The following is a 13,592-nucleotide window of genomic DNA, read 5'->3' on the forward strand; positions in this document are numbered from 1 at the left end:
AAGTACATTTGCCCATGTCACTTCAGAACAAGGTGGCTGCTGCCATTTTTGTGCTAAGGCAATCAGTAGCTTTAACTTTTCTGCTGATGATCTAGGATGAAAACCTAGCTGCATTTGGATTAGTGACACCCACCTCTGCTTTGCCACCTTCAAACATGCTGTCCCTCCATGCTCTGTGTGCGTGTGCTTGGTAAGCAGGCGACCATGTTTTTGTTTCAGCTGTTAAAGAATTTATAATGTTGATATGCAATGGTGTGAAGTGTGTGTTTTCACAGATGACGTATACAGTATGGTTTAACAGGATTGCACATACCCAGCTTTTCAGAGGTTCAAGCTGTGATCTTGGTTTGTCTTTACTTCTCTGTCTTGATAATCAAATGGCAGTTGTGTATATTCATGTTTTCTTCTCTCTCCACTCCCTGCTTCCCCCAGCATTGCTCTCGAGATGACGAGTGCTGTGGAAACCAGCTCTGTGTCTGGGGTGAATGCCTGAAAACTGCCTCAAGAGGAGCAAATGGAACAATTTGTGAAAACCAGCGTGACTGTAATCCTGGAATGTGCTGTGCTTTTACAAAAGGTCAGTCACTTCACTATGTCCTGTAGGTCCTGCTTTTTCCCGTTCTGTTTTTCTATTCTTTCCCATGGATGAAAGGCCAACCAAGTAACTACACCAGTGTGTGGGTTTCTATTTCTTCCGTTTTACCTACTGTCTGGGACTGAGCAAAATAGGTTTGTACTAGAGGAATACTACCGTGTACATAAAATATACATCTTGCCATATGATAAAGACTGAGCAAGTGGAAAATCAGGAAAACAGTGCACTTGTTAACTGAGCATTATGCTGACAGGGCAGAACATTTCTTCCATTAATTCGTAAGTGATGGCCTGTCCATAAACGTCAATTTCTTTAGCCAGAAGCTATCTTTTCTAGACTATACAGACAACTTTGAAAGTTGTCTGTATGTATGTGCTTGTGTAGGTGAGAACTTCACTATACAATGCCGTATTTACTATAAAACTCAACAGCATTGCTGTCAGGTAGATTTGGTCTTCAGAACTTTAAGGAAAAATTCATAGCTTAATCTAGTTGTTACAGTTGTCATGAGAAGTTTAATGTGTGAACTTGGGGTAGTCATACTTCTGAAGAAATATCCACAGGTTTCACCTTGAGAATTGCTGTAGGTCAAACTTCCATCTGAGTTTCAGATCCCTGCCAAGCCATGAGCAGTAAATATTAGAAGCATAATTGAATCGTCCAACTTTCTGTCCCCAGACCTTCTGTTCCCTGTGTGCACTCCTTTACCTGGAGAAGGAGAACCTTGCCATGACCCTTCAAATAGGCTCCTCAACTTAATTTCATGGGAGATGGAGCCAGATGGAGCCCTGGATTGCTGCCCTTGTGCACATGGGCTGACGTGTAAGATGCAGAGGTAAGATTTTAAAAGAATAAGTAGCTGTCCACGTTGGTGACCAAATCTTGTGCATGTGACAATTTAATTTTCAGCTCTCCAGGACAGCTCCTGATAGAGCTGTACATTATAGGAAGTTCTATTATTTTTACAGACATTTTGATTCAGCTTTCCCATATTTTCTTTCATAGTCATGTTTGTGGGTTCAAGCCCATTAAACCTATGCCACAGTAAGTGATAGTCTTTAAAGTGCTAAGAGACTTGTCCATTTTGATACACTGTACTAATAATTTCTGTGGCCTTATGCTCCTCCCCCTCTGGGTTTATATAGTTCCCATGTGGGAGAACTAGGTGCCAGTAGTGACTGGAGGACCAGTCTCTGAAGCTCTAAGAGGCTATTCAGGGTGCTTCTGTCTCCTAGTAGCATGCATAGTTGTAGCTTCCAAATATTTTAACCACAGTCATGCTTAAGTCCTGATGAAATCAATTAGACTGTTCAGTTGTGACTAACCAAAACCTAATTGATTCAATTGAACTTGAGCTGAGGCCATAGTTTGTGTGGACCTCTCTTTTTATGCCGTTTGATGGGAGCACTGTGGAATAGAAAAGATTTCAGAGCAGGGGGAGATTCCCAGCAAGGTTCAGACATGTACTCTTGGATAGATCAGATTCCGCACACGTTGGATAATGCACTTCCAATCCTCTTTATAGATCATTTGGAACGGATTTTTTTGTGTGCAGAACAAAAAATCCACCTCAAACAATTGATAAAGTGCATTGAAAGTGCATTATCCAACATGTGCGGAATCAGCCCATGTAAGTACATGCATTGAGATTTTAATACATATAAATTGGGTGCCCTGGAGGCTTGTGATCCATACTTGTTTACATACATGTTTGGGCACAAACTCTTGTTCAATTGACTTCTGAGAAATGTGTGATTATACTAAAAGCCAAAATGTACTACTTTTTCAACAGCTACAGCAGTGATTCTCTCTGTGAGCTATCCTTTAATAAGACCCAAACCAAGGACATGGAGAAACCTTTGCTATTAGATGAAATATCATTACTGGATTTTATAACACACGATGTTCCTGGTGACTATGAAGAAATACTGATCAATGAAATGCAGAGAGGCTTGGAGGAAGATGTGTCTGTTTCCAAAGAATTGGACATAGCCAGTGATAGGCTTTTTGCAAACAAAATGTAATTTAGTCATAAATGCTCTTAGAAAATAGTGTCTTTTTATATCACAGTTAAACCCTCTGAAGGACAGAAATGCAATAAAGAACATAGTTAACTTTATCTTCCTCTGCCCTGTACAAACCAATATTTTCTAAGTCTGAAATGGCATTCTTCATTGAAAAAACAAAGATGGGCAGCTTTCTTTAACGATAGTTTTTCTGAGTTTTAAGCAAGATATGCTTTGTACTTGCTACAGGATGAAATTAAGTATTTATAATGGTGGTAGTTTGAGCCTCTTTTCTGTATATACTGTTTTTTTCCCCCAAGAAAGGCGCCTCTTGATTTTAAGACTGTTCGTTCTTATGCATGTTTTTTGTGGAATAGTGTTGTAATTTTTTTTTAAGTGTTGCCTCCTGGGGCTTAAGCTTTCAGATGAACTGCATTCCAATATACAAGTTTTATAACAAACCCTAGTTCACCAGCCAGATGAAAGAAACAAATGCTGGCTTGCCTATTACTTGTGAACTCAAAGAGTACAAAACCTAGTTTCAGGTTATGGTTTGCCAGCACTCAAGGAACTCTAGTTGTTGACTATTACATTTTGATGTCACTCTCAACCACCTGCAGGTTGATCAAACCACAGTATGTAAACCATTGTGTCTGAATAATCAGGAAGACTTCTACCATTTTAAGGTTTATAATAGTTTATACTGTATTTTACTTGGTAAAAAAAATAAAATTCTTCTGGGTTTGTCTACTGGGAAATATTGTGGTATTTAATTAGGACTAATAGTATCTCTGGCTTCTATTATAAGGATCATTTAGGGTATGTATCTGGAATTTTCACAATCACTCTATGCAAGGCTGGGAAAGGCGCAGTGCACCAATTCTACAAAGAGTGATTCTGACACATTAGCCTCTGTAACATTAAGGGAATTTTTCATTGTGTGATACTGAAATGGGAGGATGAACCTCTTGGCTATCTTCTACCTTTACATGTGCAGCCCCAAAGTACTTTCTATACATATAGTGCCCCCCATCCTTTTCATTAGACAGTTTCTCTAGCTACTTTTTAGTCACTTCATGGTGGGCAACATTGTTAATCTGTTAATCCCATTTTAGGCTCAAACTGTACATTTCTGTCAAGTGTTTGGAGTATTCTTTTGATATTAAACACCAAAATTGCTGAAAAATAGTTTAACTGTTCTGATACCCTGTGCACCTGTGTACTATGAACTTGGAAAACTGGATCACTGCCAAGTAATGATCTGTAGTCACTAGAACTATATCTGAAGGAGCTGGGGGCAAGGAGGAAAGACTAATTTGACAGCTGTCCTTCAGAATGTTTTATGTACACTGTTGGTGTGTAACTGTAGCTGATACCAGTTTCTTTTCCTGAGAGGAGTGTGACATTAAAGAAGATAATGCACACTGTCTAGAATTCAGTCAAACATATCTGGACCTAAATTTGTGAAACCTTATGCAATTCATGAAACTGGTAACTAGAGAGAGAAAATAAGTGCAAATGGTCTTTTTATATAAGCAAAGAACAGGCTTGGTGTTATCTTAAAACCCAAGGGCTACAAAGGCTGCAGTTCTATGATGGGCTGCAAAATCACTGAATTCTATTCCTCAAATTCTTCAACAAATGACAGTCTCCCAAGAGACATAGCTCAGAAGTGCAGGTAAGACATGTTCAAATAGGAGTTTAAAGCATCATCTTCAGCTTTGAAGGCTTATTATGCTGCTTACCCAAAGCCAAAAAAACCTCTCCAAAAGTTTAAACTAAACTAAAAATTTTCTTACTTATATAACCAATTAGTCTTTATTAGGTCTTACTTACCATACTGTTTGCAAAAAGGTAACTGTGTTAGTGTTTTAGTAAAATACTACAAGAGTCGAGTAGTATCTTAATGACTAACATTTATTTCAATATGAGCTTTCATGAGTCACAGCTCACATCTTCTGATAATGTGGAAACCAAGCTGGGAATCCATCCTACCTTAACTCCTCCATCAAACCTGTGATCTTTTGCATTAAAAAGGATTCAGCTGGATTCCCTAATATCTGACCAAGTGAGCTGTGACACACAAAAACTTTCATTGAAATAAATGTTGTTAGTCTTTAAGGTACCACTGGACGTTTATTTTCTATCACTATAATAGGCTTCAGAAAGTGGCTGTGTAACTGGAAATTGGGCCCAGGGTTCCAAATCTGCTGCTTCATTTTTTCTTCTTCACAGGTTCTTTGAAGGGAGTGTGGCAATCAATACCAAAAGTTCTGCCTATCTTTCAGGGCTCTGAACCAATCCTGAGGATTCTGCCCTTAAGCAAGCTGCAGACTGGCAAGCCAGTCAAAGCCCTGGAGCTTCGCCGGATGGGGTGAACCACCTTAGCTTAAAAAGGGAGGAGTGATATTGCAGTCTTGAATAAGGGCATAAGCTGAGATAAGCTTTTTATTTAGGATTTGGGAGGCAGGGTAGGGCAGGAACCTTATTTTAAGGAAGTAAACAAGAACTTGGTGAAGGGCCCAACTTTTCTCGTATTGGCACTGAGGCCAGGTTCTCTGAAAATTTAAAAGAGTAGCCTAGTATTTGAGTAGAAGCTTGTTACAAATGAACCTTAAATGCACAGAATCCCTGTTTGGAGGAAAATAATTAATTTCTTCCCTCAGCGTCTGTGCAGTCAGTTTAGGCTCAGGTTCAACAAATTAACTGTCAGTGGGAGAAAAAGCATAACCTCTGGAGAGCAGAGCACAAGCTAGTTGTACATTTGTTCATACTATTTATTCCACATCAAACTTTTGTTTCTACAAGCTATTTTCTTAAAATAAATCTTTGGTTGTTCTGTTCCATCTATCTGTCATATCAAAATAGCTCTGAGAAAGGGATTTCTAATCACCTATCCAAGTACATTAATAGGGTCAGAAATAAAAAATCTTTAGGGGACACAAAGCTACATGCAACCATCCAGTTAATAAAAGCTTGCACCTCCCACTTTTATTGATATTGTGGTGGCCGAGGTTAACCAGAAGGAAGGGAGAGGGTGGGTGTGGGTGTGAGTGAGTGAGTGTGAGAGGGAGTGAGAGTGAGAGACTGCTCTCATAATTTCAGACTGTATAGGTTCTATGATGGACTGTGCTTTCACATCATATACTAGATCACAGATAAAAAATTAGGACATCTGAGTCAAAGACTGATATGGAACTCAAGCTGCAGCCATCCAAGTGCTTGAGAAAAATCACTCCAGTGCCCAAAGGTACCAAGTCCATGATCACCATGATAGTACAATAAGACAGAAAGATGTCTTTGCTACTTTGCAAAGATCTCAGAAAATCAACCATCAGTCCAAGGACCAGATACAGTCTAAGGATTATGCACGGGAACTGAAAATGGTTCCTAGGTACAGGCTTGCAAAATCCCCAAGAATCATTTCTCCTGCTTGATCCTCTGGTATTAGTCCAGTTAAAGATACAGGAGTCACTGAAACTTGCTCAGAAGTTTCCTCAATTTTTTTATCAGTACCTAGCAATCTGAAATTACAAACAATTCAGTTTCTGAAATATCTCAACTGTTGAATATGAGACTGATACTTGAAAATGGACACATACCATTCTAACACAACAGGAATTTACCACATTGATTTTTCCTACCATCCTTTTTTAGCATCTTCAAGCCTATCAGAATTATTATACATGCCATTTAATTGAAACACAGGCCTTGCCTTCACTTTGAGTCCTACTTTCACAGCCCTGAATACCTTTACAAAATTTCTGATGGTGTTCCTGGTTGACTTACTTCAGTGAAGTACATTTCTCCGTGGCTGGATAATAATCCATTCAAATGATCTTCCAAAAGAGACTCTGGGCTATAGATGGCACCTTATATCATCAGATCATATTTTCACTTACAAATCTCACTGAGAGAGAGGTTTCAAATCTTCCCTCACCGTGAAAGCCAGGCTACCATAAATATCAGAGGAAAAAATTCCTTCTGTAAAGAACACAAGACATTTCATAGTAAAATAAATGGAGAAGTATGATTAAAATAACAACAGAATGAACAAATGTTTATTGGCATGTTCATTGTTGTAAACAGCATCTGGCACGGAAAAGTTTACCAAAACCTTTTATTGATTGATATAAATTAGATGGTATTTTAAAAAACCAAATCAGAAAACTTATGCAGAAGTTTGTAGTCAATCTTACAATGAATGCAGCAAACCAAAATCTTATTGTATTTGTGTCTAAGCATTGCAATGAAGTCATGTATACTGCATCAGTCTTGAACCAAATCCTGAACTACTGGAGAGGTTATACTGGGAGGTATTAAAGGATTTCCAATTTTAAAAAACCCAACAACAACCCTACATATAAAACTATGAATCAGCTCCAGGAAAAAAATTAAGTATGACTGGCAATGGTACTAGAAGATGCAAACTTGTAAGAGTCCAAAACCAAAATGTACAAAAATAAGTAGTCAAACAAAACCCTCAAAAACTCATTAACGAGGGAGAATTATGAATTAAGTACCCAGCATTGCCAAACATAAGATGAATACAAATTTAAATAGGTAGCTATACTTTTAAATGTACACAGTGAATATTGATATGTGAAGAGAAATGCCGTGGTAAGCAGCGGAAATGCAGTTCTGCTCACTGAGAAGAGCAGAGTTGTATTTACATACTAAATGAAACAGTGGAATTGCTTGTATCCATAACCTACCAAAAGAATCAGTTACCTTACAACACTCCTGCAAGCTGAAACACACCTGCTGGCAATGGTAACTGTTTCTAAAAATACTTTTTCAGATGTTCTGCTTTATGGAAGAGAAACCTAACAAGATTCACGTAAAATGTAAGTTTATAAAGTTTGGAGTCTGTCTGCCAATTCTATCACATTTTCAGTTTATTTCCATTCTCATGCTTCTAAAAAGCCAGTTACATTTACTTCAGAAATTTCAATGAGGTAATGTGTGTATCGGTGAAATAAACAGAAAAGAATTCACTCATGGCCTTTGCACAGCTTTTATTATCAAGCTATGAATATCCTGTTTGAGGCTAGTTTACTAGCTACTGCTAGGTGCACTGTCCTCAGTTTTTGCTTATTACCCTCCCCTACCCCATTTTTGTATTTTTTATTTGCACATCCCTTTTATCTTTACAGTACATTTGACTATAGTGCACACATCATGATTCCAAGTCAAACAGTGGCCTGACTGGGCACTGTGCTTCTGACTGGTAAAACTGCAGCCCAATCAGTGCTGGTGTCTGCGTTACACCTAAAGTCCTGCCATAATGGCACTACACAGTAGTAGTGAACCTCTCTCACTTGAACAAAAAAAATCCCCCTTGGAGAATGCTGAAGTAAGTTATCAGTCTTGAGCAAAATCTTTATTTGGTGCTCCATCCAGATAAATTTTTAATGCTTTTTCTTTACGAGGGGAGTAGGTCACACGATGTCCAGTTTTCTGAAGACGGCTGCTTTCTTTTTTCATTAGTTCGTTTCTCTGTTCTTCAGTCAGTTCTACCATCTCTTCAGATTTATCCCTTTTACATAAAAGAACAATTTTTAATTCCATAGTATTACACTTAAAAAAATATTTAAGGGTGGGTTTATTTTTATCTGTCCTGGAGACCATGTTTTTAAAATGCTGAGTATATATAGTAATAAAGGAGTTATGTCTACTGGACAAGATAAAGTTTCTCTTGTAATGCATGCATATGTTCCCGTCAAGTTGCAACCAACTTAAGGCAACCCCAGCAAGAGGTTTTCAACGCAAGTGAGACACGGAAGTGGTTTGCCATTGCTTTCCTCTGCAGAACCTTCCTTGGTGGTTGCCCATACAAGTACTGACCCCTGCTTAGCTTCTGAGATCTGACAAGGGCCTTCCCTCTCCCCTTGCAAAGACGTTGTGACAAAAGCACTGTGTGATAAGGCTTAGGAACAAGCAGCTACTGTTCCGTGTCCAGAGATGTCCTCCACTAACTGCTAGATCAGAGGAAACAGTGGGTGTTGGCTTAGGGATTCTGTTGGCCAGATGTGTTTTGGGAATGAATGCTGTCCCAGCATTCCTTTCCCAACTAACTCTCTCTGGACAGTTATTAGCTGATATTTTATGGAGAAAGCAACAGAGTGTATCCATGTTTAAATGAATTGTTGTCAAATGGTGGGTTGCCTGGTCAAAATTTACAAAATTGGATCTATAGCATCCACCACATTTATTCAAAAGGAAGGTGACACTGAAGGTAAGGTGATCCCTCCCAATATTTTATTCTCTCTCTCTTGCTCACACACACACACACTCATTCACTCAACTGGACGTAACTATAACTTGTACGTAAATGTTACAACCTCTTTTTTTTATAGCATACTGAAAAAAAACCCCAATCTTGCATTTGCAATGCTGAAGTAAGAGATGGGTCAGCACTATTATTAAGAATATTTTTTTCCTGCTTTATCTCCACACTAGAAACTCAAAGCAGCTTACAAAATAAAATAAGTATCAAAATACACCTCAATATACCTCAACAGCTACCCTCCCAACAAGAGGTTTCCAAAGCATTTTGCAGGAACCCACAAACAATTTCAGTGGTGATGAGAAGGCATACCTGACCAAATTAACAAATGAGAGCTGATTGCAGATAAATGAAACATGTCAACAGAGTCTATATTGACAGAAATAAAAACAATTTGGGGGCACGGCCACACTTCCAAAATGTGTTTAAAGTCACATTTGCCATAAAACATGCTCTTACTCTATTTGCCACAGAATTAGGTATACTCTACCTAGCAGTCAGTAGGGGCCCATTTTGAAGCTTAGCAAAAAAACCCAGACATGCTTGGAAGCCAATTGCTTAAGAAATTTCCAAATGTTCATGAATGTTTGCACCCATCATTGCCTCTGTGCAAGTAGGCTTTGTGAGATTAAGAATTACTATTTATCTATTTTACTATTTTACTACTTTTACTATTTATGTACTTGCACACAGGATAAAAATGTGACTGGGCAGTTATCAGAGAGGTGAGAAGCTCCATCTCCAGTAGTAATTTTTTTTTAAAAAAAATTGCTGTAGGTAATTTCAACTACTGCTAAATTTCAACAAAATCCATTACTATGATGCAACTGTCATGCGCCAAATGTTGTTGAACTGGTACAGTATGACCCAAGTATCTACTACAATTGTTTGACCTGGTATGCTGTAGAATTACTGGAGGAGGGGAGGAAGCTACTGAGACTGCCACACACTAGTTACTAGGTTACTGGCAGTATGTGAACTGGCACAGTGATGCAAACCAAGCCATGATTATGTTTGTAATGTTAGTGGCACTTCCTTCAACAGTCAAAACAATACAGATTTCAGCAGCCACAAATGAACTCTATACATGTGCACACTGGATTATGAATCTGTGCCCAACTGAAAGCTCATAATGGTTCCCAAGATTCTCACACAAAAGACTGCCAACAAATGTGTACTGATCCACAGGTCTTAATATCTAAAATGCATGTTAACAGCACAACTGAAGTTATTCTATCCAGGATTAGTGAAGTCACACAATATTTTTTTTATATAATGGCCTATACCTGATCCATAATTCCTCTTTCCAAAAAAATAATAAATTAAAAAACAATAGACATTTTCGGCTTCATTCTGATAACTTGTACTAAGTTTTCCCAATAATGGTTCTAAATACAATAAAAGGTATACCTATAAAATATCACTGCTCCATCATCACATATGTAGAGAGGCCATACATTCAGCGTAGAAACCTTAGGATTCCAATCCAAATCCTGATGTATCTCTAGAACTGAGATTTCACATGGAAATGTTCCTCTGCCCTGGAAAGAACACAGTACCTTAACAAAAAGACTATGTGCACCAAGAACATACATTATGCGCCCAAAGTACATATACAAAAATATAGTCCAGATAATACCATCAGTGTCATCATTCATCAGTCACTCCATTCTTCTCACTTCAGTTTCCTAAAACAGACTACTGGTGGATGAGGTCAAGAATCACATGGCGCTGCCAAAGAACATGGATGGAATGTTCATGTGAGCACATGTTAAATATTACAGCCTGAAGAAATAAACAACTCACCTTTGCAAACTCAATATTTTCTACAAGGATTCCACTTATTTCACTAAGCTGTAAAAAAGAAAGTTTGGAGTTTATTTCTGAGTAAATAAACCAGTTGTTAGTTTCTCAGTGGTTTTTTTTTTGCTCATTCAAAGGTCTATACAAAACTGGACATCTAGCTACTGGTGCATAAATCTGAGATCCTCAGCTTCATTTAAGAAAATAAATCACTTTTCTTTCCTTTTGGTATCAGAGATGTCCTTGAAACCATATAGGCAAGGTCAGTGAGTACAAAATACATCATCTGTCCAGTGCTCTTCTACAGGGTAGTGGTGGGATTTATTTTTTTTTATATCCAACCTTTTTTAAAGTTTAAGTACCGAGTTTAAAATAAAGAATGCATTAAAAGCATTATTCTCTGCATATTAAATTAACTTGCAAACAGCAACTATAATCTGAAATCTATTACTTTTGTATTCTAGGGGAACGATTTAAAACCCATGCTCATGAGTTACTTGGTATTCCCTCTGACACATAGATTCATAAAGTGATCTTATCACAATTTTGGTACAGAACACAACTTCTGCTGCAAAGCAATCATGTTGTGCTTAAGATTAATATATGAATTGGCCCTTATGCAATGTTAGACATTAATAGTTATGCTTTGAACACATTGTAGTTTCAAAAATGTAGAATGCCTAGTAAGATGGTGAAATTAATTTCACCATTGATTAGGAAAGGGTTGTTAGAATCACTGCTTGCATTAAAACACCTCAAAAACAGGAACAGCCAAACACCTACCCCCTGCTACTGTTAATCACCATTGTGGTTCTCTTCAGAACCAAGTAAGGAACAGGTGCAACTTTCAAGATATACACTATTAATTCACCTTTTCTTTTAATTCATCAACACTGCTGCTTTCCAAAACTACTTCCTGAAAAGGATCCAACTTCATTTCTGATGGCCTCCACTGTCTTGACAGAACAGCAAGTTGTGACATAGATTTCATCTTTTCTGCTCCTGCAAAATTGATTTGGGGTACTTAAAGTACTTTCAGGAAGGCTTTAACAAATCTATACATACATATAATTATTCTCTGCTGAAGTAGGAAAAGGAAAGATTAAATGGACTTTGCTCTAGAAAGGGACAGAGGAGGCTGGACGGGCCAACTTAGTTGGGTCCATTAGAGATTCAGCCCCTGGCACAACCTGTTGCCTGTGCATCACACCAGAAACAACTTCATTCCCAATGACACAGAAGTGCATATGTGCATTTTGGTCATGTGCCTCCTAATTGGAGTGTTCACAATTGGCTTGTTCCCTGTAACTTTTCCCCCCAGCGAATGGGTGAGTGGTTGAGGTCCCTGCCCCTAGCAGGGGACTGGCAACCCTTGAGGCAGCTGAAGACAGTTTTATTTAGAACTGCATATGACTGATAGTTTTAGATTGTTATTTTAAATTGAGGTTTTAAAATTATTTTTATATTTGTTGGACTACAATAAGATTCTGTGTATATGTATATACATTGCTTTTTGTGTCACAAATTGATTTTAACTATTCAATCTATGACCTTTTAAATAATGTCACTAAAAATAACCACTTCACTGCTTTAATGTATTAACTGTACAATGTTATTACCATCCAGTATTTCTAGGAAGACTTCCCAGTTACTTGAAATATTAATATCTTCTTCATAGACATGATAATCCAGGAACACAGTGCCTGGATTTTTCCAAGTCTTCTTTCTTAGGCGGAATCTACAGAAACATTTGCAGAAAGAGATTAGCACCTGTCCAAAAGTAATAATTTAATAATTACATTTACTGGTAATGTTAAACTCCCTACTTTTCTCCTTTTATAGTAAAGCTAAATACAAAAAAGTAATTTGGTTCCACAGTCATGCTTATTCTATAAACTACTTAACAAGTCTGACCAAAAATCAACAATGAACTTCAATCATCATACATATGCATAACCCTTATTTTAGAACATCAGATTTGAGTACTATAGAAATAATTTCTTGATTACTGTCTCCACTAAAAAATGAAAATATTTTCTTTGCATGCTACAAATTAAAATTGCAAAATATCAGCAACATTTATTGTTAATTTAAACAGTAAGAACAGGCAATGATTACCAAAGAGAGATTACCACTGAAGTTTTTCTTATGTCAGAATATCTGGCTTTATAGATACACTAATGAGAAGTGGGTATTCTCTCCCCTCACTCCAAGCTTTTAAAATGTAAAATATCAGTAGTTTCCGATCTTCTATACTTCTTAACTTTTGCAATAAGCACCTAATTCAGCCTCTTTCTCACTGGCAGGAGACTGATGAGGCAGAATGAACTGCACCACTTCAACTGCAAGTAGATGATTTTGTTTTGGAGTGCTGCCCTATGTTAAAGCCACCTGGAAGCAGAAAGCCTACACAGCAGGCAAAAAGAGTGACAGAATCTTGTCGCCCTTGTTTTTTATTTGCATGGGGTTCTATCTACAAAAGGAACACTCAAAGCTGGAATCCACAACCAGAGTCTGATGCATTGCAGTGCATTCTACCACCTCATTTCCTTGCTGCACACTTTTCACCCATGTGTGGACAGTGTCAACGCTTCAAACTTTACTATAACACTATTTACCTGTCAATAGTCAGATCTAGCCCACATTGCTCCCTGAGCTGAGGAAGAAGCTCCTCTTTTGACTGACGCACAGTCATTCCTTTAGCAAACACCGAATCTAGAAGAAACTTGCAGGGCTGTGAATACAACAGATTTTAAATACTATTTGTACCAGTAATCAGATCTTTTTGAAAACAAAATGAAAGGATAATTTCTTTTTTTATAAATAGCAGAATGAAATGTATTATCAAAAATGCAGTCCTAAGTCCAGTTCTGTAACTTGTAGTAAAGTTACTTACAAA

At 37.7% G+C, this 13,592-nt stretch overlaps 2 protein-coding genes across 5 annotated transcripts in view; one reads left to right on the top strand and one right to left on the bottom strand.

Annotated features, from left to right (window-relative positions):
* Positions 1 to 3,359, top strand: part of DKK3 (dickkopf WNT signaling pathway inhibitor 3) — a 62,399-nt gene extending 59,040 nt beyond the window's left edge. For both annotated transcript variants that reach the window (XM_054972991.1, XM_054972990.1), the window contains 3 exons: positions 433 to 577; positions 1,274 to 1,430; positions 2,388 to 3,359. In XM_054972991.1, the coding sequence (XP_054828966.1) occupies positions 433 to 577; positions 1,274 to 1,430; positions 2,388 to 2,619 (534 nt within the window). In that variant the 3' untranslated portion in view covers positions 2,620 to 3,359. The remainder of the gene's footprint in view (positions 1 to 432; positions 578 to 1,273; positions 1,431 to 2,387) is intronic.
* A 3,275-nt stretch (positions 3,360 to 6,634) lies between these two features.
* USP47 (ubiquitin specific peptidase 47) overlaps positions 6,635 to 13,592 on the bottom strand; it is a 102,464-nt gene continuing 95,506 nt past the window's right edge. For all 3 annotated transcript variants that reach the window (XM_054971152.1, XM_054971151.1, XM_054971153.1), the window contains exons 23-28: positions 13,312 to 13,427; positions 12,313 to 12,431; positions 11,565 to 11,695; positions 10,697 to 10,744; positions 10,301 to 10,431; positions 6,635 to 8,140 (exon numbers count right to left, since the gene is read on the bottom strand). In XM_054971152.1, coding sequence (XP_054827127.1) covers positions 7,966 to 8,140; positions 10,301 to 10,431; positions 10,697 to 10,744; positions 11,565 to 11,695; positions 12,313 to 12,431; positions 13,312 to 13,427 — 720 coding nt within the window. In that variant the 3' untranslated portion in view covers positions 6,635 to 7,965. The remainder of the gene's footprint in view (positions 8,141 to 10,300; positions 10,432 to 10,696; positions 10,745 to 11,564; positions 11,696 to 12,312; positions 12,432 to 13,311; positions 13,428 to 13,592) is intronic.

Source organism: Eublepharis macularius, chromosome 2 (assembly GCF_028583425.1).
Source record: "Eublepharis macularius isolate TG4126 chromosome 2, MPM_Emac_v1.0, whole genome shotgun sequence".
In the NCBI taxonomy this organism is placed as follows: domain Eukaryota; kingdom Metazoa; phylum Chordata; class Lepidosauria; order Squamata; family Eublepharidae; genus Eublepharis; species Eublepharis macularius.